The 25612-nt window shown below is 40.1% G+C and overlaps 2 protein-coding genes across 2 annotated transcripts in view; both read right to left on the reverse strand.

The window, feature by feature from the left end:
- KIAA0408 (KIAA0408 ortholog) overlaps positions 1-8271 on the reverse strand; it is a 35377-nt gene extending 27106 nt beyond the window's left edge. Inside the window, exon 1 of the mRNA XM_011961678.1 lies at positions 8027-8271. The gene's annotated coding sequence lies outside the window, so the exon portion shown is untranslated. The remainder of the gene's footprint in view (positions 1-8026) is intronic.
- SOGA3 (SOGA family member 3) overlaps positions 7932-25612 on the reverse strand; it is a 49238-nt gene continuing 31557 nt past the window's right edge. Inside the window, exons 5-7 of the mRNA XM_011961677.1 lie at positions 17705-17776; positions 10246-11421; positions 7932-8338 (exon numbers count right to left, since the gene is read on the reverse strand). Coding sequence (XP_011817067.1) covers positions 8228-8338; positions 10246-11421; positions 17705-17776 — 1359 coding nt within the window. The 3' untranslated portion in view covers positions 7932-8227. The remainder of the gene's footprint in view (positions 8339-10245; positions 11422-17704; positions 17777-25612) is intronic.

Raw genomic sequence — 25612 nt, forward strand, 5'->3', positions numbered from 1 at the left:
AAGGACTAGAAAGAGTAAATCAATATGCGTAGGCTTTGATTAGAGGTTGGGAAAGCCATCTGTTTCATTCACAGGGCATGGAGTGGGGAAAGAGGTGGAAGATCTGAATGCGGAACAGCATGAGTAGGTGTTAGATTTTGAGCACTTGGAGTTCAGGTCAAAAGAAATGTGGCATCATGACATGAGAGGGATACGGTAAAGGATTTGGAGGTAAAATTACAGAAAGGGAGGCCTAAATTCACACTTCGGTGTAGCCCCCAGGCCCACTCTCATCAGATGATTTCTGCAGAACCAGCCAGACCCATTTTCCATGGCCAAGGTCCCTCAGTAAGTCCATATTAGCCTATAAGCACAATACCTTGATGGGAATTTGTCCATGAACATCTCAAAAATTCATAAAGGAAAGGGGTTTAGGAAAAGAGAGTTGCAAAATGGTAATATCATGTAGGGCAAAAGCTATTCAAATGCAGGAAGAAAGCAGTAGGTATTTAGTACATCCCCAAAAGCAGCTGTGTCTGACCTTTCCACTGTATTCTGTTGTTGTTGACGCCATCAATATATATTGCAAAATAAGATTTCTGTAACCTTTTTTTTTTTTGGAGACGGAGTTTCGCTCTTGTCGCCCAGGCTGGAGTACAATGTCATGATCTCAGCTCACTGCAACCTCCACCTCCCGGGTTCAAGTGATTCTCCTGCCTCAGTCACCCAAGTAGCTGGGATTACAGGCATCCGCCACCATGTCCAGCTAATTTCTGTATTTTTAGTAGAGACAGGGTTTTGCCATGTTGGCCGGACTGGTCTCGAACTCCCAACCTCAGGTAATCCACCCAACTTGGCCTCTCGAAGTTCTGGGATTACAGACATGAGCCACTGTGCCTGGCCAACCTCACCCTTTTTTATCCAACTCTTTTTAATCCCCGCTACTATTTTGAATCCAGTCACTTTCTACAAATATCAGGTATCTTCAAACTAATAGCTGCATCTGAATCAAGTACATTCCCTCTGAAGTAAGGAGGCTGAACAGAGGCTTCGGTTTCCCCTCTTGGACAGTTTTTCTACATCAAGATGAAGTCCAAGGCCAGGCAGTCCTCCTTTTCCTTGACTACCTCAACTAGCTTCACTGTGGCTTTTTCCACTAGATGTAATCTAAGCTTGTTCATAAATGCTAAGGCCCTCTATGCAGTGGCCCGACAGCCTCAGCAGGTACACATTTCCTTTCAGGCAAAGGCTCAGAAGATACACATTTCCTTTCCTGCTTGGATTCCCAGGAGTCACCCAATGCCAGGAAAAAAATTAATTTCAGTACCTTGTCATGCTGAAACCCAGTTATAAATGACTGATCTAGGCCAATATACAGGATGTTCTATTTAGATTTTGTCTGTTCAGGAGTCAGAGATACAAAAGGAGTAACAAAGAATGTGGAAAAAAACTGTTTATAAGAAAGAAGGAAGGGAGTTATAAACTACGAACTAAACTGAATGTTCTGACTTTAAGAAATAAGAGTATATAAGTCATTTCTTTAAAAAAGCTCTGCTGGGCGCGGTGGCTCAAGCCTGTAATCCCAGCACTTTGGGAGGCCGAGACGGGCGGATCATGAGGTCAGGAGTTCGAGACCATCCTGGCTAACACGGTGAAACCCCGTCTCTACTAAAAAATACAAAAAGCTAGCTGGGCGAGGTGGCGGGCGCCTGTAGTCCCAGCTACTCGGGAGGCTGAGGCAGGAGAATGGCGTAAACCCGGGAGGAGGAGCTTGCAGTGAGCTGAGATCCGGCCACTGCACTCCAGCCCGGGCGACAGAGCGAGACTCCGTCTCAAAAAAAAAAATTAAAAAAAATAAAAAAAAATAAAAAAGCTCTAAATTACCTTCCCTTACTAAATCACTTGAGGCAAGTAAGTAAACTGATGAGTTGCTCTCTGCCCCTCATACTCTCTTAATATTTGAATGCACAGGTTAAGGCAGGTACTTTTGACATAAACTTAAAGAGCTGGCTTTAAAGGTACATCGTGTTGGCAACCTCAAAAAGAAGCGATGCCGTTTCCCAGCCTTCAATAATCACTTATGCATCATGCTTGTTAACAGAAGCAGCTCAACTAAAAACATTCAGAAGAGACTACAGAAAATAAACGCATAAAGCACACTTTTTCAGAGTCAACAATTTCCACAGTTCCATATCTGGAGTATGCACGATATTGTAACTCTTCAAACAGTCAAGATATTGCACCACTCATGAATACCTCAGGGTGGTTTGCCATTTTCTTTTTTTTATTTTTTTTTTGAGACGGAGTCTCACACTGTCGCCCAGGCTGGAGTGCAGTGGCACGATCTCGGCTCACTGCAAGCTCCGCCTCCCAGGTTCATGCCATTCTCCTGCCTCAGTCTCCCAAGTAGCTGGGACTACAGGAGCTGCTACACCCAGCTAATTTTTCATATTTTTAGTAGAGATGGCGTTTCACTGTGTTAGCCAGGATGGTCTCGATCTCTTGACCTCATGATCCGCTCTCCCTGGCCTCCCAAAGTGCTGGGATTACAAGCGTGAGCCACCGCGCCCGGCCTGCAATTTTCTTAAGTGAGTTGGTGTTCTAAACTTTTCTGAAAAGTTCTAGTTTTTAAATTAGTGTAATGCTCTACACTGTTACTGTTTATTTAATGCTTATTTTCCTAAAAAACAAGTCACTTAAAATCATTTTTAAAATATATCTAAAACTTTACTGATAATTTAAATAAAAATCATCAAAACAAAGGCAAGTTTTTATTATCTGAGTTTAATATATGCTAAATAGGAATCTGGATTCAAAAACACTGAAAAACACCAAATATGCAGTCAATAAAATTTTATGAACATTATTGGAAAGGCTGCATAACTGCTAACAACCACTGATTATGTATTATCTTAAACTAAATGTTTGCAATTTTATCTTCAGATGTTGGGTTTTGTTGGTACCTTATTTTGAAAAATAGCTACAGAAAAACACGTTCAACTCCGAACTAAAAAAGTTTTATAATGGTAACAGTGAAATTGAAGAATCAGGAAATGTCAATAGACTTAAGTTTATTAATCATAAATATGTGGGATATAAAAAGATCAGATGGGGCTCTTTAGGACAACATGGCCTGGCTTAACAGTGAGCAGTGCAAGGCAGAGGTTTCTGAGGTTTCTCTTTACATCTAAAAACTGTTGTATTTGCTGCTCTTATTTTTTGATCAAGTGGTTTATAACAGTACTCTACTCAAAAGGTCCCCAGAAATATTTAAAATACTACCCACAACTTCACTAGGACAGACACAGGCTAGAACTGCCATTGAGTACAGAAAATACACCTTTAAGCAGGGAAGACATGGATGAAAATGTATTTAAGTTACATGGAAAGGACCTTTAGAGATTCTGTGATTTGCACACACTTTCAAAATGGCAAGCATGAAAAACAGCCACTACCACTTTCCCTTCTTTCAACTGATCAACACAAAAGTACAGTTTACAAGCATTTAAGATATTCCCACATTTATTACTGTAACTACAAAGGTGTTCTGCCATCTCCAGGCCATGAAATATTCTATTTTGTATGAGTTTTTATCTGAAATTCTACAAGTAGACTGCTGAGAATGTCAGGACCTACCCATGAAATGTGTTTCATCAAAATGTGAATGACATTACTTTACCTATCGAAAACCAGATCAAAATTAAAACCGCAGAAAGAAATCTATCTTTCATTAGACCTAATTGGTTTACAACTAGGGTTTAAGCAGTTATGTCTTCATGCATACTATGTTTTAACTGTACCATATCCCAGTAGTTTAATAAATGGTCGACTTTTCTTACTTTCTGGTACTATTCTCCACTACCTTCTCTTCAATCTCTACATTCACTTATGGTGTCTGACACAAAGTATGACTCTACTAGATGAACTGGACTGTAGTTCTATCAGAATGCAGTTACAAACACTGCATGAATATTTGGAATTAAGGCTGAGCTACCAAATTGACAGTCCAAACGTCGTTGGCAGCTAATTAAATAAGCATATCCCATTCTACCACACAAACTAAAGTTGAAGATTAGAGAATGCAGGCCAAAACACATTCCAGGCTCAGGACTGAATTTTCCTTTGTTTTATGAGTTTAGTTACTTATGCTTAAAAATAGCCAACTGAATTCCTTTTTTCTTAGATCTAGGCCAAATTAACAAGAAGACACTTCTTCCTATGGCCAAGAATGTGCATACAAGGGAATTTTCTAGAATAAGGCTTGCTCTGTTTAGTTTGGTATGATGTTTAAATAGCACAGCTTCAAAGGTCCAAACAAAAGATGACGCCTTGTCTTAATAATTGAGGGTCTTTTCTCTCTTGGTGAATCAAGAAGCGTGGTTGTTCCTCTTTCAGAAACAGCTTAATACAACAAAAATAATGCAAGCAACAGGATCAAAGGGGAAGACGCTGGAGATTCTCTTTCTGAGGTTTTGGGCACCATCTTTGTTAACTTATATTCCCAAGTTTATGTTCTATGCTTTAAGAGATAAGTGCATCCTGGATACTGGGTGCCCGCTGAACAGCTTTAAGTTACAGGGAAAAGACGGCAAGGAAAAAGGTCACTTCATGCCTACTGGCAATTTTCTGACCCCACCTTCCACCAACTGGTCCCCAGCATGTCCCCTAAGACAGAGGCAGGTCTGAATGCCCTGACCCTGCATGCATTTCTCATTATACACTGCAGTGTGATGGATCTGTGTGTGTACACACAGGCACCACTGGGAAGCTGGTCTATGCAGTGAGTGGGGCAGAGTGGAAAAGAGCCTCCCTGGAATTCAACTGTTCAGTAAAGTTGATTCACTAACTTCAGAGGAGCCGTTGGAATGATCCCATAGACCCCAGAATCTGTGAGCAGTAGTCAAGTCAGTCCTGCTTCAGCCTACTTTCCTCTCCCCAGTATTTCACAGGAGTTTCACATATGGAGGATCTGGATGAGATTCAAGAGTCTCATGAAATTCTATAAAATCACTGCCTGTATTAGTGTACTTTCACACTGCTATAAAGAGCTTCCCTGAGACTGGGTAATTAATAAAGGAAAGAGGTTTGACTCACAGTTCTATATAGTTAGGGAGGCCTCAGGAAACCTGCAATCACGGTGGAAGGGGAAGCAGGCACTTTCTTCACAAGGCGGCAGTGGACAGGAGTGAAGGAGGAACTTCTCAACATTTATAAAACCATCAAATCTTGTGAGGACTCACTTGTTATCATGAGAACAGCATGGGGAAAACCACCCCCATGGTCCAATCACCTGCCTCCCTCTACATGTGGAGATTACAGGTCCCTCCCTCAACCCATGGGGATTACAATTCAAGATGAGATTTGAGTGGGACACAGAGTCAAACCTTATCACTGTTTTAGGAATTCACAGGTAAGATTAATACCACTGTTGCCAGAAGGGCAACATAAGGAACACGACCACAGTTCCTAACATGAGATATATAGTTGAGGCTGGTGTTTTGGTTAGTCCAGACAGCTCTCCTTCCCTATTCAGGTCACAAGTTATCACTGAGGTGTTTGCACCACCCTTGCATATATTTATGGTGTCAGTCCACCTAAGAATGCCTAGGGATTTTGTTGTAATAACATGTTAGATCACTGTGGGGTCATCTTGAGTCTTGAATTCAGTGTGCACACGTGCCTGCGTCTCTCAGTGAGTGTGTGACGCTGTGCCCACACACTATTCACCTTGGTTCTCTTTTCTGTTAGGTATTATTCCTATTTACCTTTAATTTTGTGTTTTTGAGAACTTGTATTAATGCAAGCCAAGTTTTCTGGCACCACCACCAGTGCAGAAATATAACTGCTTTATCACTGGAGGTGATATCCCTTCTGGCAAAGGCTATACAACTAAGTGGAAATGCTCTAGAGAGAATTCAGACATCCACTGAGCAGCTGAAACTTTAAAGTCTACTCAAACCTAGACAACTAATGATCCTATATCTTAGTATCACATAGTTTACTGTAAGCTTTGTTGGGGCTATATCGAACATGTATTTTAGACAATTCAAATATCTAAAAGTAGTGGTTCTGGGGCATTTTAAAAAAATGCAGATGCCTAGCTCCATACATTTTATTTCAATTAGTATGGATTATGTCCCCAATTAAAAACTTCCCAGAAATTCTGATGTGCAGCTAGCATTGAGAACTACGATCTAGTTATTTCATTTTTGATTAATCTCATGATAAAACTAAAATCTAAAGCCAGTTTCTTAAAGTCACACATGGTAGTGAATATGCATGATGCTTCTGAAGTGAATGAGTGCATACCACATCACATTTATCTGCAAAGATAACATCAGCAGTTTGGACAAGACAATTCTTTGTGATGTGGGATTTCAGGGACCTTGAAGTTTTGATCCCTTCCTCCTAAATGCCACCAAACTTCCAGTCATTGCAATAACCTGCAACACTCCACACACTTCCAAATGCTCTGTAGGTGGCTGAGAGCCTTTTAACAGGTGTAACTGGCTCCAAAGACAATACATATTTCAGCTAAATTTCAGCTCTCAAACATTTACTTTCAGTTCCTGAAATGGTGGCCTGGAAACTTATCACGGATCTAACAGACAAACTTTAGGTTTTAAAGTGTTTGTTATCCCTGAGATGAAAAAATTTTAAAAAGTAAACACCTGAATTATATATAATTGATTAAACATGGTATTTATCTCATTTCATTCATTTTTGTAATGAAGTTTTACCTAGCTCTCTGAATCACTAAAATGAAAAGCCAGAAGTGCATACTGACAGATTCCAACCATTGGTTAACCACGCCTCACTCCAAGTCTCTCCTCCCCCTATCAAAAAACAAACAGAACCAAAAACCAAAACCAAACAAACCCTGTAGAGAGTAAGAGCAGTTATTCTAAAGTTTTAGATTATTGTGAAGGTTTTTGTTTGTTTGTTTGTTTAATACTCAAATGGATGTGTGGGAGGATGTGACGATAAATAAATCAGAGTCCCTTGAAAGTTAAATTCCTGGAGATTCCAAGGGCCATTACCAATAGCAACTTTTAGAACAAAGTTTTTCCACATATTCTTTTTGCAGACATGCAAGATACTTCACTTTCCACAGATTTTCATATCCATCAAACCAACCTGTGAGTATTTACAAGTATGTGACTTCAACAAGTGCAGAGATTGCTGACTCTTGGGTGGTACTGGATAAACTATCAATGAGATGGACAGAATAGGTCTTGTGGGTAGACGGAGTCCTACCCACATACCTATTGGGCAGGCCACTTTAGGTATGAGGAGAAAGGGGGATGCTCAGGTTTACTGAAGTTAGTTTATATCTCGAGAGCAACTCCCGCCAGACCTATGTTACCAGTCTTCGATTGTGGTCTAATGAATTTGAGAAAATGACCATATTTTAATGAAATTCTAGAGAATGACTGTATTTTTTCCCTATTCAAAACAATTCACATATCATATTTATAGAGCATTTCCTGCTTTGGAGGCATTCTATTATGGAGGATAGGACTCCAAGTATCCAAATTGAACTCCAAGTTCAATCAGCAATACATGACTTCAAGTATAAAAAGTAAAAGCAGGAATGGCAGGTTTGGTGGGAATCTGGTCAAACAGAGTAGGATGGAGATAACTGTTTCCTAAATGAACTAAGACCTAATCCAGTCTCATGCTTCCAAGCATATCTCTGTAGACAAAACACATTGGCATTACAACACATTACTTAGTTTCCATGAGGGTCACATTTATTTCCTGTATTTTTTTTCAGGTATTTATTGGATGTCAAAATTATCTTGCTAGTTTGATGTAACCTGGCAAAGGTACTTTACAAATGTATGTAGTTTTTGGAAATGTGACCAAATTGTGAATGTTCGTCCAGCTTTTGAATAATAATAGTGAGCTACTGAGAAATAATTATGAGACATGTAGTCCATTTTTATATTCAATATGCCAATTATTTATCAAGAGGGGACAAACAGGATGAAAAAAAGCAGCAAAATTAAAACAATTCATACAGAAAAATGTCACACTTTCTTACCTGAAATATTTTAGTGCTTGGGCTTCTTATTGAATTTGGTCGTGGTAAGATGAGTTGTGTCTTTTTAAAGAAATAAGCAGTCTTCAGTGTTTTTATAGCATTGGTTACTACAGAAATTATACTTCTTTTACTTCTTGTCTTGAAGGGTGAACAAAATAAACAAACTGAAAATACTACAATGAATGGTAGATGACGAAAAATTTACAGTACAAAAAACAGTGTAAAAAGGAAGACAAGTTTAAATATTGTTGTGTAAGAAAGTGATGAAAATAATACAAGAATGAGAATAAGTAAAATGATAGGCTGGAACATCTGGGAAGGTAAATGCAAAGACAAAGAGAAGAGTTAATTAATAATAATCTTTAAAACTTAAATTCACATCAACTAATTTAAGCATTCATTCAACTTAAGATACAAAAGAACCCCCACCCTCCCTTAAGCCTATATCTGTAAAATCTGAAAGCCTAATTTTATACACAGCACTTTCTCTCACTCTAATTTCTATTATTTTCCCTGAGGGTATAACTGAATACTTATCAAAATTCAACAAGTTTTATCATAAAACGGTATTTTTCATAGCAAAGCGGAGCAACATGCAAGATAAATAAGCGATAGGGTTGCAATTTTTCTAGCTGTACCAACAGGCAGTTAATCTAAAATCATGCTTCTGTACATAAACTGGCTTTTAAATGTCTTGCGTGTCTTAAAAGCCATGCATGCTGTTGTACTTCCGTGGATTCTCCAATGGATACAGGACACCAGGCTTGCCAGAGGAAACAGCATTGCCTGTTTTGTTTCATAAATTATCTTTCATGTGGTTAATTCTGATAAAATGCATTGGTCTTTAAATGGCCACCATACCTGGCCAAAGCAGCTCAGTCCAATTCATCCGGTGTGCCTCTACAAATCAGGATGGAGGAAAAATGCTGGTTTTCCCTGTTCTGGAATAGTTATTACTATTTCTCTGAATTAGTGTTGCCTTCAAGCTACCGTATAGACTCCTTCCCCAGTACTGAGATTCTCCACTATACAATGGAGAGTGATTTTTCTCTGGAAATAATGATCATATTATTTAAACTTATGGTAAAAAAAGTGGCTTTCATTTGTTCCTTTCCGGGGGCTGCAGACACAAAATCATGTCCCTTTACCACTGGTTTCTACATTTACCAATAGTTATCCATCAGTTCTGTTTTATTTAATTAAATTATTATTATTTTTTTATTGAGACAGAGTCTCCCTCTCTCACCGAGGCTAGAGTGCAGTGGTGCAATCTTGGCTCACTGCAACCTCCCTCTCCCGGGTTCAAGCGATTCTCCCGCTTCAGCCTTCCGAGTAGCTGGGATTACAGGAGCGCGCCACCACACCAGGCTAACTTTTGTATTTTTAGTATACACGGGGTTTCACCATGTTGGCCAGGCTGGTCTCCAACTTCTGACCTCCCGCCCTCCTCAGCCTCTGGGATTACAAGCATGAGCCACAGTGACCGGCCATCAATTCTGTTTTAGCTTTTTTCTTTCTTTTGAGACAAGGTTTCACTCTTGCCCAGGCTGGAGTGCAGTAGTGCAATCACCACTCACTGCAGTCTCCATCTGCCTGGGCTCAGGAGATCCTCCCACTTCAGCCTCCGGAGTAGCTTGGATTACAGGTGCATGCCACCACACCCGTCTAATTTTTCGTGTTTTGGAGAGACGAATCTCGCCTTGCTGACCAGACTGCACTCAAACTCCTGAGCTCAAGCGATCCGCCCTCCTCGGTCTACCAGTCTAGTCATTTTTTTAAAATCCTAAACTCAATATGGATCTTGACTCGAAAACCACAAATCAGCAGCTAAATATTCCTATTCAGGACCATCTTGCAGTTCATCTGCTAGCAGAGTAACAGAAAAATATTGACCTTCTAAAATAATAATGTGCCTCAAAATCTCAAAATCCTTTACTCTTTCCACAAAAATTGAGGGTAATGAATGGTGTTAAGTTTTCCTTTTAAACAAAACACAGGAAGAAATGATGACTACATGATGGAGTCACAAAAACTTCAGCCCTGCAGGACAGTGTGGAAGAACGGGTGGACCGGCGGGGGGTTTCAGGCCCCAGTGCGGCCCTGAGCCGGGGCTTCCCTCAAGCGGGGCCCGGCAGTCCGGGCGCCGAGACGCCCCCCTGGGACGCGGCTCCGCGGGCCAGCCTGGCCACCGCCGTGGCTCGCAATAGGCAGAACTGTACCTGACTCACGGAAATGGGCTCCTCGGCGCCGCGGTCGTCCGCAGACTTCGGCACCTCGAGACGGTCAATGAAGGTCTGCAGCTCCTTGCGGAAGGCCTTCATCTGCGCGTTGATACGGTAGAGCAGCTCGTGCTCGCGGATGCGGCTGCCGTCGTCCTCCTCGTCCATGAGTCCGAACAGGTCCCCGTTGGCCACGTAGATGCGCGCCTCGGTGATGATGGTGCTCGTGTCGGCGATGAGCCGGTCGATGGTCTTGCCCAGGCGCTCGGCCTCCGACCGGATGTCCTTCATCTGCTGCCGATCGGAGAAGCTCTTGGGCCAGGGCCCGGGCGCCGGGTAGAAGGAGCGCGTGGGCGTGAGGCAGCGGATGTTGCGCACCTCCTCCGAATCGCTCTCGCCACCGATGGGCCCTTCGCGCTTGCGGTGCGGCGGCCGCGAGTCGTCGTCGCTCTCCTTCTTGCCCGCGTCGCTCTCGGCGTCGCTGTCGCGGGGGCTGCCGCGGATACCCAGGTGCGAGGCCAGGTCGTAGCGCTGCATGTTGGACATAAGCACGCGATTCTCATACTGCAGCTGCATGACCTTGCCGCTGAGCTCGTTGATCTGCAGGCGCGCTGCCTTCAGCTCCTCCTGCAGGGCCTCCGTCTTCGCGTTGTCGTGGTGCCGCGCGCTGTCGTGACCGCCGGACTTGTACTTGTACTTGTTGAGCTCCGCAGTGATGCGCTTGTTCTGCTCCTCCAGGTCGGCCACGTTCCTCCGCAGCAGCTCCGTCTCGTCTTCCACCAGCTGCAGGTGCTGCCGCAGCTCCGACAGGGATTCGCTCTGCTCCCTCATGAGCGGGTTGGCCGAGCCGTTGAAATCATCACCCCTAAGGTCGTCCAGTTCCGCCTTCAGGCCTCTGTTCTCCACCTCCAGTTCGACGATTTTCCTGCCCAGGATGTTGGCTTCTTCCTCCACCAGCCTTAGCCGTAGCTTGAGCTCGGCCTCCCTGGTGCTGGGAGGGCCTCCAGCTTCTCCTTTGGGCAAAGGACTGTCCAGATCCCCATAAAAGGATCTGTACTTCTGAAGCTCGTGTTCAAATCTGTCCTTTTCTTTATCAATCTTGGCCATTTTCTTTCTCATCAAAGCGGCTTCTTCCTTAACGAACTGCAGCTGGCACTTCAGATCTTCATTGTCCTCCTCATTTGGGGGAAAAGAGGGACAAGGATAGGACATCATTTTTATGTAAATCAAGGAAACAACCAAAAGAGGACACCTGGAAAAATAATTTCTTTTTCTTGCAATACAGATTTAATGACAGAGAAACGGAAGCAGACACTGAGTATTTTCTTCAGATCACTTAAATTCTTTGGCAAATGAAAGATTAGAACAATGTTACATCCTGGAAGCAAAAAGGAAAAGGAATATGAAAAGAGACAAACTGTGGTTATCACTGTTCAGAGATTATTATATGTTGTAACTGCATACAACTGTTTGGTGATCATTTCAGCAGTGTTTCTTTTTTTGTTGTTTCATTATTGCAGTCATAAATATAAAATCTGTTCAAGGAGCATGTGGTTCCTTTGCATTCGCTGCCACTTTTTTGTCACTTACACTGAGCCAAGTGCTCAAAAGTGTTTTACAAATATGAACCTAATTTAATATTCAGAGTAAATTTAGGAGTAGGTATTAAAGTTCCTGATTTAAAGATGTTCAGTAACTCTTTGAAGGTTACACAGCTAATGAATAGCAAAGGACAAAGGTGAAATTTGAATCCAGTTCTGTCTGAAACTAATGCTCAGGCTCTTGATTTCTGTGTCACTTGGAAAATAATCTGTCCCCTGTTTTTTTATTCAAAGGAGAATTGTTTTAGAGGCCTGTAAGTCAGGAAAGTTTGACACTGGAATGGTCCATCCAAGGAGAAACTGTTAGTTTTTCCATCTAGATCACGTTTGAAATAGGATGTACTCCCATGAATCTGAAATGGATAAAGCTGGTGCAGCCTGGCGAAAGGATAGTGGAACTATAGAAGTTCTTCTCACACATTCTTATGACAGCCTCAGAGCCCAGTCATTAACTAAACTGAAAAGTACAAAAGGACTAGTGGAAATCTTTCTCTGAGGGATGTTACCGAAGCATGTTATTATGTCTACGGACATTTCTCCCAAGGACAATTTCTCAAAATTCTCTTTTAAGTATGTATTTTGAGCCAATCATGTAACTTCTGTGAACTTTGGTTTCTTCATTTAAAAAAATGAAAATAAAAATTCTTTCCTTACCTAGTACTTAGTCATCTGTGTTTGAGATGCATTCTGGTAAAAAAGGAGCAACCACTGGTGAGAAGGTGAGGAGAATAATGAGCTTCTGCCAGAGACGCTCAGTAAATACCAGACAGAGTCTTTGAGATGGAAGAGATGGAGAACAGGGCACAGATCTCCTGTCTTCCTGTCTACTAATGGGAATATGAAGGGTTTGAGAGCTGCTGGCTGTGCAGAACCTGAACATTACATTCCATATAGTATTGAATCCTTATATCAGCCCTTCAAGATAGGTATGCGATCTCCCCTTTACCGATGGGAGACATTTATTAACACTGCAATGCACAAGTTAATAAGTGACAGAGCACAGTCTATATTCTGGCTGAGTCCCAAACTCACATTCCTTCCACCGCACATGCTGCCTCTAGAAAAGAAGCATAAAAGGAAAAAAAAAAATAGAGCAATGTGGTAAAAGCAAAGAAATAAGATGTGTTGTCTTGTACACTTTCCTCTAGAAGAGGTTTAGAAGAAAGAAGAGAAGGACTACCAGAAGAGATGAGACAGCCTTAGTAGCATCCAGAGAGGAGGAGAAGAGGGTATGTCATGGAAAGCTTTGATGGAAGAACTCATTTCACAAGGGAAGAGAGAAGCTGCCTGCAATATATTATACTATGTGCTGGGACCCTCCCACTAATTTAGTGAGGATGAGACCAAGGATATGTTACAATGTTTTGGATCACATCAGCAGAGGAATCAAAGATGACCCTGAATTTTTAAGTTGAGGGGGTCTCATTGGATTGTATGGCCAATAGCAAGGATAGAGAATGAACAAAGAGGAGCATTCCATTTATATCACTTTTAAAATAGGATGTACTCCCATCAGTCTGAAATGGATAATGTTGGTTCTGCCTGCTGAAAGGATAGTGGAATGAAACTGACAAAAGTTCTTCTCATACATTCTCATGACATTCTCAGGACAACCTCAAGGCCCAGTCATTAACCAAATTGAAAAGTACAAAAGGAGAAATGGAAATGGTTTTGTGTGAAGAATGTGGGTTTAAGGTTTTAAGAATGCTGTCTGTGAGGTGTTCTGGTGGAGGGACACGGGGTGGAAACATCCATCAACAGTCATGTAGAATGTCAGGCTCGTGATTAGATTACTAAGATTACATCTTGGCACTTAGAGCTCAGGTCTAGAAGTGAGGACGTGTGGATGAGATGCATAGAGGTGATGGTTGAACCTGTCATAATGGTCACAGACACAACCAATGAGAAGAAGAAAAGAAAGGGATACAGATGGCTGGAGGCAGTGGCTCATGCCTCTAATCCCAGCACTTTGGGAGGCTGAGGTGGGTGGATCATGAGGTCAGGAGCTCGAGACCAGCCTGGCCAATATGGTGAAACCCCGTCTTTCTTAAAAATACAAAAATTAGCTGGGATAGTGGCATGCACCTGTAGTCCCAGCTGCTTGGGAGACTGAGGCAGGAGAATTGCTTAAACCCGGGAGGTGGAGGTTGCAGTAAGCTGAGATTGCACCACTGCACTCCAGCCTGGGTGATGGAGTGATAGAGCGAGACTCCATCTAAAAAAAAAATCTAAAAAAAAAAAAAAAGAAGGGAGACAGGTCAAAGGTTTGGGAGGGGAAATCTAAGGTCATGTAGGCCAATAATTAGAGCAATATTTGAACAGAAACGTGATCAACAATGTCAAATATGCTTTTATACAGGCTAGGTTTTATTTGACATGCAAGAGTAGATGAGACTGGGAAGCCAGGTAGGGTTGCATGTGTGGTGGAAGTCCTTGATTGCAAGGCAAGGCCTTTATTTGCTAGTATAGTTGGCATATACTGCAAATTGAGTCTAACCAAAACAGCAGTGGTTGTGATACAAGGCACAAACTGAAGCAGAATAACACTTCACTGGGTTATATTAACCAAATAAAAAAGAGAATATCTGATGAGTGTGTATGTAAGCTCTCCTGCCCAAAGGAATGAAAACAACAATTATTTTAACACTTGAACAAAGACTGCATGTAATAGAGGCATTAGGAGGGAAGGAATTGCATCAAGGGCTAATGGGCATGGTAATTATTTTATTTATTTAAAAATAAATCTTTTCAAGATACAAAATGTGCAGTTGCTGCAATGCCAAGAGTTTACAACCCTGTATGCCAATATGCCTTGCATCCTCATCTTGTAACCCAACTATTGTAGGGTTGCTGCATTGGAAACTTGGCATAGAAATATCATACATAATTATCGAAAAAGACAGGAGATTGCATGCAAAGTGCCTGGTCTACAGTAATTGAGCAGTAAATATTTGCTCCTATTTCCCACAGTGAACAGTAGGCAAGAAAAATTAAAATGCTCTGAGGTGTGAAGCAAGTTATTTGTTATTTTTGTGTATGTTAAAGACTCATTCAATTTAAGATGCAAATTACATGTGAAGAAGTGAACATAAAGATATGATGAAGGCCAGTAATAAATGAGCTAAGCCTGGCTTTGACTTTAAGAGCCACTGCTAGAAACTAAATTGCATTCTAATTGATTACATATATTAACTCGTTTAGTCTGTGCAACAACTCTCTACTATGATTCCCATTTTATACATGAGGAAATAGAGGCACAAAAAGAATAAGTAATGGGCCCAAGTTCATACAGTCGGTATATGCCATAGACTTCAACCTAGGCAACCTGGCCCTAGAGATACAGTTCTTAATTGCCGTGCAATATAAATTCTCTCTAAATAAAGTCACTGTGCTGCTGGAGGAACATGTGAGGAAGAGATCAAAGATGCTGAAGCAAATTAACAAAATGAAATACAAAGCTAAATGAATAACAGAGGTTTGGACCATATGCAATTGCCATTGTTGGCAATTTTGTGTGGTTTAACATAGAAAAAGGAGACACGGGAATATTTAAAAGCATGTATTGAACATGTGCAGAGTGCCAATCACTAGACACAGATGATTCAAAGCTGAATAAGATGAGTCCTGTCTACAAAAATGCCCTGGCTAAGTAAGAGAGATGAATGCATAAACAAGAATTACAATAGAATGGTATATTTTCAGTAATACAAATATGTGGATCGATGGCTTGCAATCTTGACTGAACATTGGAATCACGTTATAATTTTGTAAAAATGGACCATTTGATAATTGAGATATCCCATCGGAGACAGCCTGATCCATCTCCTGGGGTAGGTTTTTGAAAAGTGACAGGTCATAAGCTCTGAAAATAAATGTGTTGGAAATGATAGCAGAAACTTCAAATGCTGCACTATATATAAATAAGGAAGTTTTTGCCCATGAAAACTGGGTGAACTGGGCAAACTGGTGGATTGCATAGCATCCTGACTTTTGTAAGGTCCCAGGCCTCACTGAGAAACTGATTAAAGTTGTGGATGTTTTTGCAGAAAGTTGCCCACATGCATAGCGAGTGGAGGTCCATAAAGCCAAGACTAAACAGTTAAGAATTCCTGCATCAGAGACTATGGTTGAAAAGAATAAATAAACTTTTAACACAGAAAGTGTAAGAATAGGACAAATGTAGATACAGTGTCTACTCCATAAACAAGGTAGGAAAGAAGATTCATGGCAACACATGAAATGATTCACAACAAAATATTTAGAGTAAGTTGAATAAAGTGACAGCAAAGACAGAGTGGAAAAGCTGTAGTGACAGAGTATATTTGGACTTACTAAGGGAACAGAGAGGAAGGTACAAAAAAATGATATCATGGTCTTGGCTGTGAGACTCTCTGGGATTCTAAAAGTGCTGAGGTCTATACACATTCTGGTGCAAGTACCAGCAGAAAACAGAGCAGGAACAGAGGAGGTACAGAGAGGAAAAAAGAAAATAATATACAGTTAACATGTTATGCTTTAAAAAATGTCTGAGATCAACTTTTTCAAATTTTGAATATTTAAAATAACTTTAGTTAAATTATCTATCGAATGTGAAAAAAAACGTGTAATCATAAAAGTGTACTACAGTACCATAGAATCCAACGGACATAGTTTAAAGGTGAGTCGTAGTATCAAAGACATGTGACCCAGAACAACTACATCTTGAATAGGAGTTGGGTAAAATGAGGCTGAAACCTACTGGGTTGCATTCCCAGATGGTTAAGGATTCTGAGTCACAGGATGAGATATGAGGTCGCCACAAGATACAGGTCATAAAGACCTTGCCGATAAAACGCGTTCCACTAAAAACACCAGCTAAAACTCACCAAAACCAAGATGGCCACAAGAGTGACCTCTGGTCATCTTCACTGCTACAATCCCACCAGTGCCATGACAGTTTACAAATGCCATGACAACATCAGGAAGTTATCCTATATGGTCTAAAAAGGGGAGGCATGAATAATCCACCCTTGTTTAGCGTATCATCAAGAAATAACCATAAAATGGGTAACCAGCAGCAGCCCTCAGGGCTGCTCTGTCTATGGAGTAGCCATTCTTTTCTTCCTTTATTTTCCTAATAAACTTGTTTTCACTTTACTGTATGGGCTCGCCCTGAATTTTTTTCTTGCGTGAGATCTAAGAACCCTCTCTTGGGGTCTGGATCGGGATCCCTTTTCTTAACAATAGTGTCACTTTTATCCCACATGTTTCCCCTTCCATTTTAAAACTTCTTCATTACAACCATTGGCACCTCTTTTTACCTTGGAAGCAGAGCTAGTCTTTACTGTGGTTGTGTTTCTAAGGTTTTTAACAAGCCCATTTTGAGTACATCTTTCATTTTTATTCCTTTGTCTCCTTTATTTGGCTTCTCCAATCACTAGTATGGAGAATTACTTCATTCCAGGGCTCTCTAAAGATATAACGAGCCTTTCTCTCCCTTCTGACTTCCCTCTGCAACATTCCTTTCTTTACTTTCTCCTGACACTATAGGAACAGCCTTTCTACTGACCTTATTAATTATAAAAGGACAAGATTAGCATCATGAGTAGAGTTCTCAAATACAGCAGCGTATAAAGTACGAATGACATTTTTCTGTGTGCTTACAATGTAAAGCAATTATAATAGGGATGTTACAGCTGGCTTTATTAGTAAACATTCTGATTTATACTGCCTGTATCCACGACTACATAATTGATATGCAAATCTGACTTTGTTTTCCATAAGTTTATCTGGACATTATATCTATTTATAAATGTAGCTTATTATTATATACACTTAGAGGTACTTGATGTACTAGTTGAAATTTTATTTCCACATACCTCTGTGGGAGTCTGTTGAGCCTTTTTTTCAGATTTTGGCAAATCTTTGCTTCCTCTTCTTTTTAAGGATAACTGAAACAAAGCACGAATATATTTAGTTGGATAAACTATAATTTTAATTCAATTTTATGTTTTTAAGTATTCTAGTCTCAAATGACAAAACCAAGACAAATAAAAAGAATTAGTTCAGTAATCATAAAGGAGGAAAAGAATCCTAAACCAGATAGATTTAGATATATTTTTACTTTGGACTAGGATACACATTACAGTAGAATGTAGCTGGCAATTATTTAATTTGAGAAATACAAGAAACCTACTGTGAAAATGCAGAAAAACAACAGACAAAATTTAGATTGTTTACTCAATATGATATATAGTTCAAATGTAAACAAATGCTTGTTAGCATTCCACCTCACTGAAGGAAAAACGTAAGTTATTATCTACAATGTTGGGAGTTAGGTTGCTATACGCTTATGAATGCACACTTTCAGTGAATTTATGTAGAACTGGAAGAACTTCATTCTCCCCTCACCACACATCACCCCCCTGCCCCTCCCCGACATGTGCAAAATGATAGGGTATAGTAAGGGTTGTAGTGAAATGGAGAAGGCATGCCCCATCTCAAGAAGCAGGTGGACCAGCCACAGCTTCAGCTCATTGTGTGATACAGGAATGTGGGCTTTTACAAGAGAAGCTGGAAATCTGGATTCTTATGTAAAATCTCCCACATTTTACTGGCTGATCCTAATTAAAATTCAAACTAACACTTTGGAAGTCAAAGAATACACAGCTCGTGCCAAACTGTTTCAAGGACAAGCATTATATGATCTCTGGTGCTCAGTTCCATTTCTCACACCAGTATAATGAAGGGTCTCTGTAGGTCAATAATAATTATCCATAGATATGAATGTCTACCATATACTAGACATTGAGGGGGAGACTTAAAGTTCAATTAGATACTGCATCTACCATCAGGAGGCTGAAACTTAGCAGGGGAGGAGACAGAGAAGCAAACAATTACAGTGCAAGTGGATAAATGCTATGCTTTAGGTTCTGTGAAGCAGGGGTTTTGTTTTAGTGTGGCATCACCACCATAAAAATAGTGCTTGCCACATGGCAGGTGGTGAAAAAAATACTTGACGAACTAATAATGTATGAATACCAAATACGAGGTTCTGAGGTCAAAGGGGTATAGACTGACAGTAAAAATAGGAAAGGCTTTTCCAAAGAGGAGGCTTCATAAATTTGCAAAGAAATGAAAGTTAAATTCTTCACATGTTAATTTCTAACCCATATCCACTGTTAAGTAAAGGCATATGTTCAAGCACAGAAGGCAGGGGAATACTTTTATGCAACTGCTTTCATTCAGTATGAAACCGAAACTACAGAGACAAATGAATAGCCCACGTGGTTATTCATTTCTAGTTCTTTACAGGAAGAAGTTCTTTCTGTTGCTTGTATAATCTTCTTAGAAAGGAAAGCTTGGGGACTGACTCACCATAACCAAAAAGTAATTTAGGAAATAATCAACAAAACAGTCCCAAGAATACCAAGAATAAAGTGAGCTAAAAGGAGAAATCTGGAACATTCTAGGTAGGGGCTATCTACAAGAAGCATTAAATTTGTTTCACTAAATACTTATTGAATGCTTGTAATTTGAATTCACTCCATTGTATGTTTATTTACTGACTACTACTAACACACTTCATAAGACACCTGTGACACAATAATAATAAAACCAACCTTTGTTCTTTTGGGGGTTCTCAGCTTATTTGGCATGATCTGTCCGGTTTGGAATTCAACACAGTGTTAAGAAAGTAATGATAAAACAAAAACAATATTAACTGTCATTGAGCCCTAATTCATGTCAACCCCTTCACATACTAATTTTTAAACACTCCTTTTAGCCTCACTTTGCAGATGCTGAAACTAAAGTTTACAGCGGTAAACAAAAGTAGATGAATAAATTATCGAAAGCATCAGCTAATCAAACACTCTCAACTAATTTTTAAACACACCTTTTAGCCTCACTTTGCAGATGCTGAAACTAAAGTTTACAGGGGTAAACAAAAGTAGATGAATAAATCATCGAAAGCATCAGTTATCTCTGTGCTCCTCAGAACAGCATCATCAGTGTCACCCAGAAAGCTGTTGGAAAAGCACATTCTTGAGATTCATCCCAGACCCACTGATTCAGAGACTCTGAGGATGGGGCCCAGTGATCTATGATTTAATAAGCTAAAATTTGCAAATGTCTAAAATCTATGACTTAATAAGCTAAAATTTGCAAATGTCTAAAATTACTAGTAACAATAGCTTCAGATCTTGACCCAAGTCTTTCTGATATCTGTTAGCTGTTAGATCACTAAGGAGACAGAATTTATCTAATCTGGGGCTGGAGATGGTGTGGGAAGCTAGGGATAATTTCCAAAATGAGCAACATCTTATCTAGAATCTGGTGCATGAGTAGCCAGCCAATGGAAGATGAAGAGGAAGAAAAGGGAAAAACAAGGCATTCCACATAGAAAACCCATTTCTGGGACAGAAATTTCGTGTGGGTGTTACAGAGTGAGAGGAGAGGAGTGACATGAGATTTGCTGATGGCATAAGTCAGATCTTGAAGGACATTGAATAAAGATTGAATTTTATCTCATTCAGGTCAAATTATTGTCCTAGGGTCAACCTGGAGCAGTAAATGCTCCTAATTGAGCAAGAAATGTCACAATTAGACCGTCATAGAAGACATACAAAGAAGGGTGGCAGTACAAATGGCTGTGAGATAAAGAGATGACATGCAGGGATTTCGAGAAAAGTACATTCTAGTTCTGGAAATGTTTTTTGGTCTTTGTGTTTCATTCATTTCACAGGTATTTAGTTTCTGGTTTATATGCGGTACTGTATATATGCCAAACACATATGACTAAGAAATATTGTACTCTTTCCCCAAAGAGCTAACTGTTTATTATGATAAAAGGATGATAAACAGTGGGCAGAACTAACTCAGGGCAATAAATGAAGAACAAGGGACTGAGAGAGCAAAGGAAGAAGCTATAATTCCAGACCTGGGGAATCAGAGAAAATCATCCAAGAGAACTGACTTTTGAAGGATATGCAAAATTTCAACAGAAATAAAACTGAACAAACTGTTTTAGGAGTAAAGATACAGAGAAATGAGTGTGCCTTTCAGATGCACTAACTCCTGAAAAGAAGTGATGGAGGTAGGGCCACTGTAGACATGGGGTAGAAGAAGATGCAGAAACGATTGAGGTCAGCTTGTGCAGCTGAGAAATTTAGACTTTATCCTGTGGGCACTGTTAAAATGAGACCTCTAAATTAATATAAGAGAAATGCTGAAATTAGGGCATTCTTTCCTAAGAGGCATTTTCTATTTCACTTTTATTTAGATATCACTGAAGTGGGGTGTTAAGCTCAAATAAAGCTCTGAAGTAAAGCCTTCCCCTTGAATAAAGATACATTAGCTTTCCGGTGCCTTTAGGGCTGCTAGTACCTGTAAGTATCACATTTGCATTTTCAATAAATATTTCATCATATTTTCATATTCCAGTAAGTTTTTATTAGCTTTCTGAATCCTATGAAACAAAGATGAGACATTTCTATGGATACAGAAAGTTAGAGAAATAATGTGAGTCCAAGTAGTCCCTTTCCTGTGAGGATGAAACTGTGTAACCTCCCCCCTTGTCGTCCTCCCCCACCATCATCCACTAAATCTTGTAACCTCTGCTAGGGGAGCAGTTTGGGAGGCCACAATGAAATCTCAGATTTTCATCTTTGCTGGCAAAGCAGGCACCTCTCTAGATGGTTCTCTAGATAAATATGTTGAAAACATTTCTTGTCCACTTCTTAATTCTTTACATTCCCAGCCTCAGCTTGTCCAAAAGAGGCGGCTGTTCTTTTTGACCATGAGAAGGCCAGGAATTAGAGAGTTTTGCCAGTAATTATTTTTGCACAGCAATGATATAAAATGGGTTGTTTGTTTTCTAAAAATGTTTTGAGATTACCTTCCTTTTCTCAATTAAAATTTACTCCACTTAATATGAAGCAACTTTATGTTTTCAGCAATTAAACAACAGAGAAGAATGTGCCTAACATGCTACCAAAAGACGTATTATGCATATAGAAGTCTCCTATGCTGTTGATAAAATTAAAGAGAGATTCATTTGTGTGGTAATTAAATCAAGAAGGAAACTATAGACACATTAATATTTAGATTTTTTGAGCCCTAAATATGTGTCATGCACTTTTCTAAGCACTTTATATGTATCTACTCATTCAGACTGACAACAGCTTTATTGACACCATTGTCTGAAGCACACAATGGATTTGTCACTCAGCTAGCTAGTGTTAGAACCAGGATGCAAATTAGCCAGTTTCAGAGTTCCCACTCTGAACAACTACATTATACTGTTACTTCAAAGGATAAAAGGTGCAATTTAGATAGCAGACTTATATTATTTCTGAGCATATCTTTTATGGTAACAGAGCATGACTGCAAGGTTTGGGGTACTAGGTTACATATATGACGTATATGCAGGAGTTTTAATATTTTCAACTTAGGGATCAGCAGAAGTGACATACACCACTTACTGGTTCTTAAATCAATCTGTAAATACTGTGACTATAGGGTAACACTGGGAGGGAGACCCAGGGATTGCCTGCTGGAAGCAAACTGAAAAAGGTAAGAGCTCTGTCTCCAACTTGTCTTGGAAGGGGACAGGAGGGGCTCTTGTTCCTAGAAGTCTTCCTCTTTTCCTTCTATTACATCCTTGATACTTACCCAGACAGCCTGGCAGAGGCAGAACAGGTGAAGTGCCCAGAGAGCTTGCTTAGGTCACATTCACTCTCTTCCCTAAAAGGGTGAGGCAGGATCCCAAGCTTCATACTAAGGCATGATTGTAAGGTCCAGAGGGGAATGTGGGTGAGGAAGAGGCACATGCCAGGGTGATCAAGCTGTGTCATTCTGTGCAAAATCTTTCAGTGGCTTCCTCTCTCACTCAGAGTCAGAGCCATGCTTTACTAAGGTATACCAGACCCTGACTACACACTAGATTTATTCTGGTAACGTTTTATAAAGACTTGACCAGATTTCAACCCAGACCAATTAAAACGGATTTTGGGATTGGGCCCAGACATTTTTTCAAAGCTCCCAGAGTGACTAGAATGTGTAGCTGGCTCTGTCAACCACCAGCGCACTCTATGTGGTCACCCCACCTGCCAACTCCACATCCCAAACAAGCCCTTCAACCTCATCTCCCACCACACTCCTCACTGCTTTCTTTGCTGTAGTGTCACAGGCATCCTTGCAGTTCCTCAAACATGCCAAGCATGCCCCTGTTTGGGGCCTTTGGACTATGGCTTCCTCTGCCTGCAACATTCTTCCCTCATACACTCTCATGACCCACTTCCATAGTCTCTTCAGGTTCCCTAATCAGAGAGACCTTCCCAGGCCATTTCATATCAAAAAGCAAATCCTTCCCCCATTCTCTTCCTCTGCACATTCCTTGTCTTCCTAATTCTGCTTTTCTTTTTCCCCATAGCTCCTCTAATCTCACCAACTGACTTGTATATTTGTTTGTTTCATGTCTGTTTTCTCATTCTGCAATGTGAGCTCCACAAGAGCAGGCTCCTAGAATTGGTCTCTGTTAGAGCTCCTGCTCTTGGAAATATACCTGACACAAAGTAGGTGCTCAGTCTATGTCAGTCCAATGAGGAAACAGCTACTGTAGCTTTATTTCTTGCCTAGATTTGTTTTGGAAACAAATTTGTTTTGGAAGCATTACTAAAAGTTGATAAATGATAAAAATGAGTAAACAAATAAAAGCCCATTTGAAAAGATCAACTTTAAAAGTAGACCTTTAAAAAGCTGGAATATAAAATGGAAAGAAGCTGGAAAAATAAAAATGTCTTAGGCTTTTCAACAAAAAAACTAAAGAGTAAAAATTGTATGAGCTGAAAAGTATTTAAAACAGGACATATCACATATAGCTGACCCTCTGTATCTACAGGGTTCACATCTGTGGATTCAACCAACCATAGATTGAATTTTTTTTAAGTACAATAATAAAAAGTAATGCAAACTTAAAAATGATATAGTAAAACCACTATTCACATAACATTTATATTGTATTAGGTATCATCAGTAATCTAGAGTTGATATAGAGCACACGCATACCTTGATTTATTGAGCTTCACTGTATTGTACTTCACAGATACCACAATTTTTACAAATTTAAGGTTTGTGGAACCTGCATTGAGCAGGTCTATTGGTGCAATTTTTCTAAAAGCATGTGCTCATTTTGTGTCTCTGTTACATTCTGGTAATTCTCCCAATGTCTCAGACTTTCTCAGTATTATTATATCCATTATAATAATCTGTGATGAATGATCTTTGATGTTACTCTTGGAATTGTTTTGGGGCACAATGAACTGCGCTGATATAAACTGGCTAACTTAAATGTGTGTGTTCTATCTGCTCCACCAACTGGCTGTTCTCCCATCTCTCTCCCTCTCAGGCCTCTCTATTCCCTGAGACACAACAGTATTGAAATAAGGCCAATTAATAACCCTATAATGGCCTCTAAGTTTTCAAGTGAAAGTAAGAGTCATACGTCTCTCACTTTAAATCAAAAGCTAGAAATAATTAAGTTTGGTGAGGTAGGAATGTCCAAAGCTAAGATAAACCAAAAGCTAGGCCTCTTGTGACAAACACCTAGGCCTCTTAGCCAAGTTGTGAATGCAAATAAGAAGTTCTATAAATAAATTAAAAGTGCCACTCTAGTGAACACACAAATAATAAGAAAGCAAAACAGCCTTATTGCTGATATGCAAAAAGTTTTAGTGGTCTGGATAAAAGATCAAACAACCCACAACATCCCCCAGGGCAAGGCCCTAACTCTTCAGTTCTATGAGAGTGAAGGAAGGGAGGTGGGGAAGCTGCAGAAGAAATGTTAGAAGCTAGTGGACATTGGTACACAAGGTTTAAGAAAAGAAGCCACCTCCATAGCATAAAAGTGCAAGGTTCAGCAGCAAGTGCTGATATAGAAGCTGCAGATGCTCTTCAGAAGATCTAGGTAAGATGATTGGTGAAGGTGGCTACACTAAATAATAGATTTTCAATGCAGATAAAACAGGCTTCTATTGGAAGAAGATGCCATCTAGAACTTTCATAGCTAAAAAGGAGAAGTCAAGGCCTAACTTCAAAGCTTCAAAGACAGGCTCTCTTGTTGGGGGCCAATGTGGCTGATAACTTTAAGTTGAAACCAGTGCTCATTTACCATTCTGAAAATCCTAGGGTCATTAAGAATTATGTTAAAACTATTCTGCCTCTGTTCTATAAATGAAAGAACAAAGGCTTTATGATAGCATATCAATTTATAGCATACTTTTACCAAGTATTTTAAGCCCACTTTTGAGACCTACTGCTCAAAAGAAAGGATCCCTTTCAAAAGATTATTGCTCATTGATAATGCACTTGGTCAAACAGGAGCTCTGATGGAGATATGCAAGGAGACTAATGTTGTTTTCATGCCTGCTAACACAAAATCCATTCTGCAGCGCATAGATCAGGGAGTAACTTTAACTTTCAAGTCTTATTATTTTAAAAATGTATTTTGTAAGGCTATAGCTGCCAGGTAGTGATTCTTATGATAAATCTGGGCAAAGTAATTGAAAGTCTTCTGGAAAGAAATGGCATTCTAGATGCCATTAAGAATATTCATGATTGGGCCAGACGCCGTAGCTCACGCCTGTAATCCAAGCACTTTGGGAGACTGAGGCGGGCACATCATGAGGTCAAGAGATCGAGACAATCCTGGCCTACCTGGTGAAACCCTGTCTCTACTAAAAATACAAAAAATTAGCCTAGTGTGGTGGTGCGTGCCTGTAGTCCCA

The sequence above is a fragment of the Colobus angolensis genome, unplaced genomic scaffold (assembly GCF_000951035.1).
Source record: "Colobus angolensis palliatus isolate OR3802 unplaced genomic scaffold, Cang.pa_1.0 Scaffold562, whole genome shotgun sequence".
Lineage (NCBI taxonomy): Eukaryota > Metazoa > Chordata > Mammalia > Primates > Cercopithecidae > Colobus > Colobus angolensis.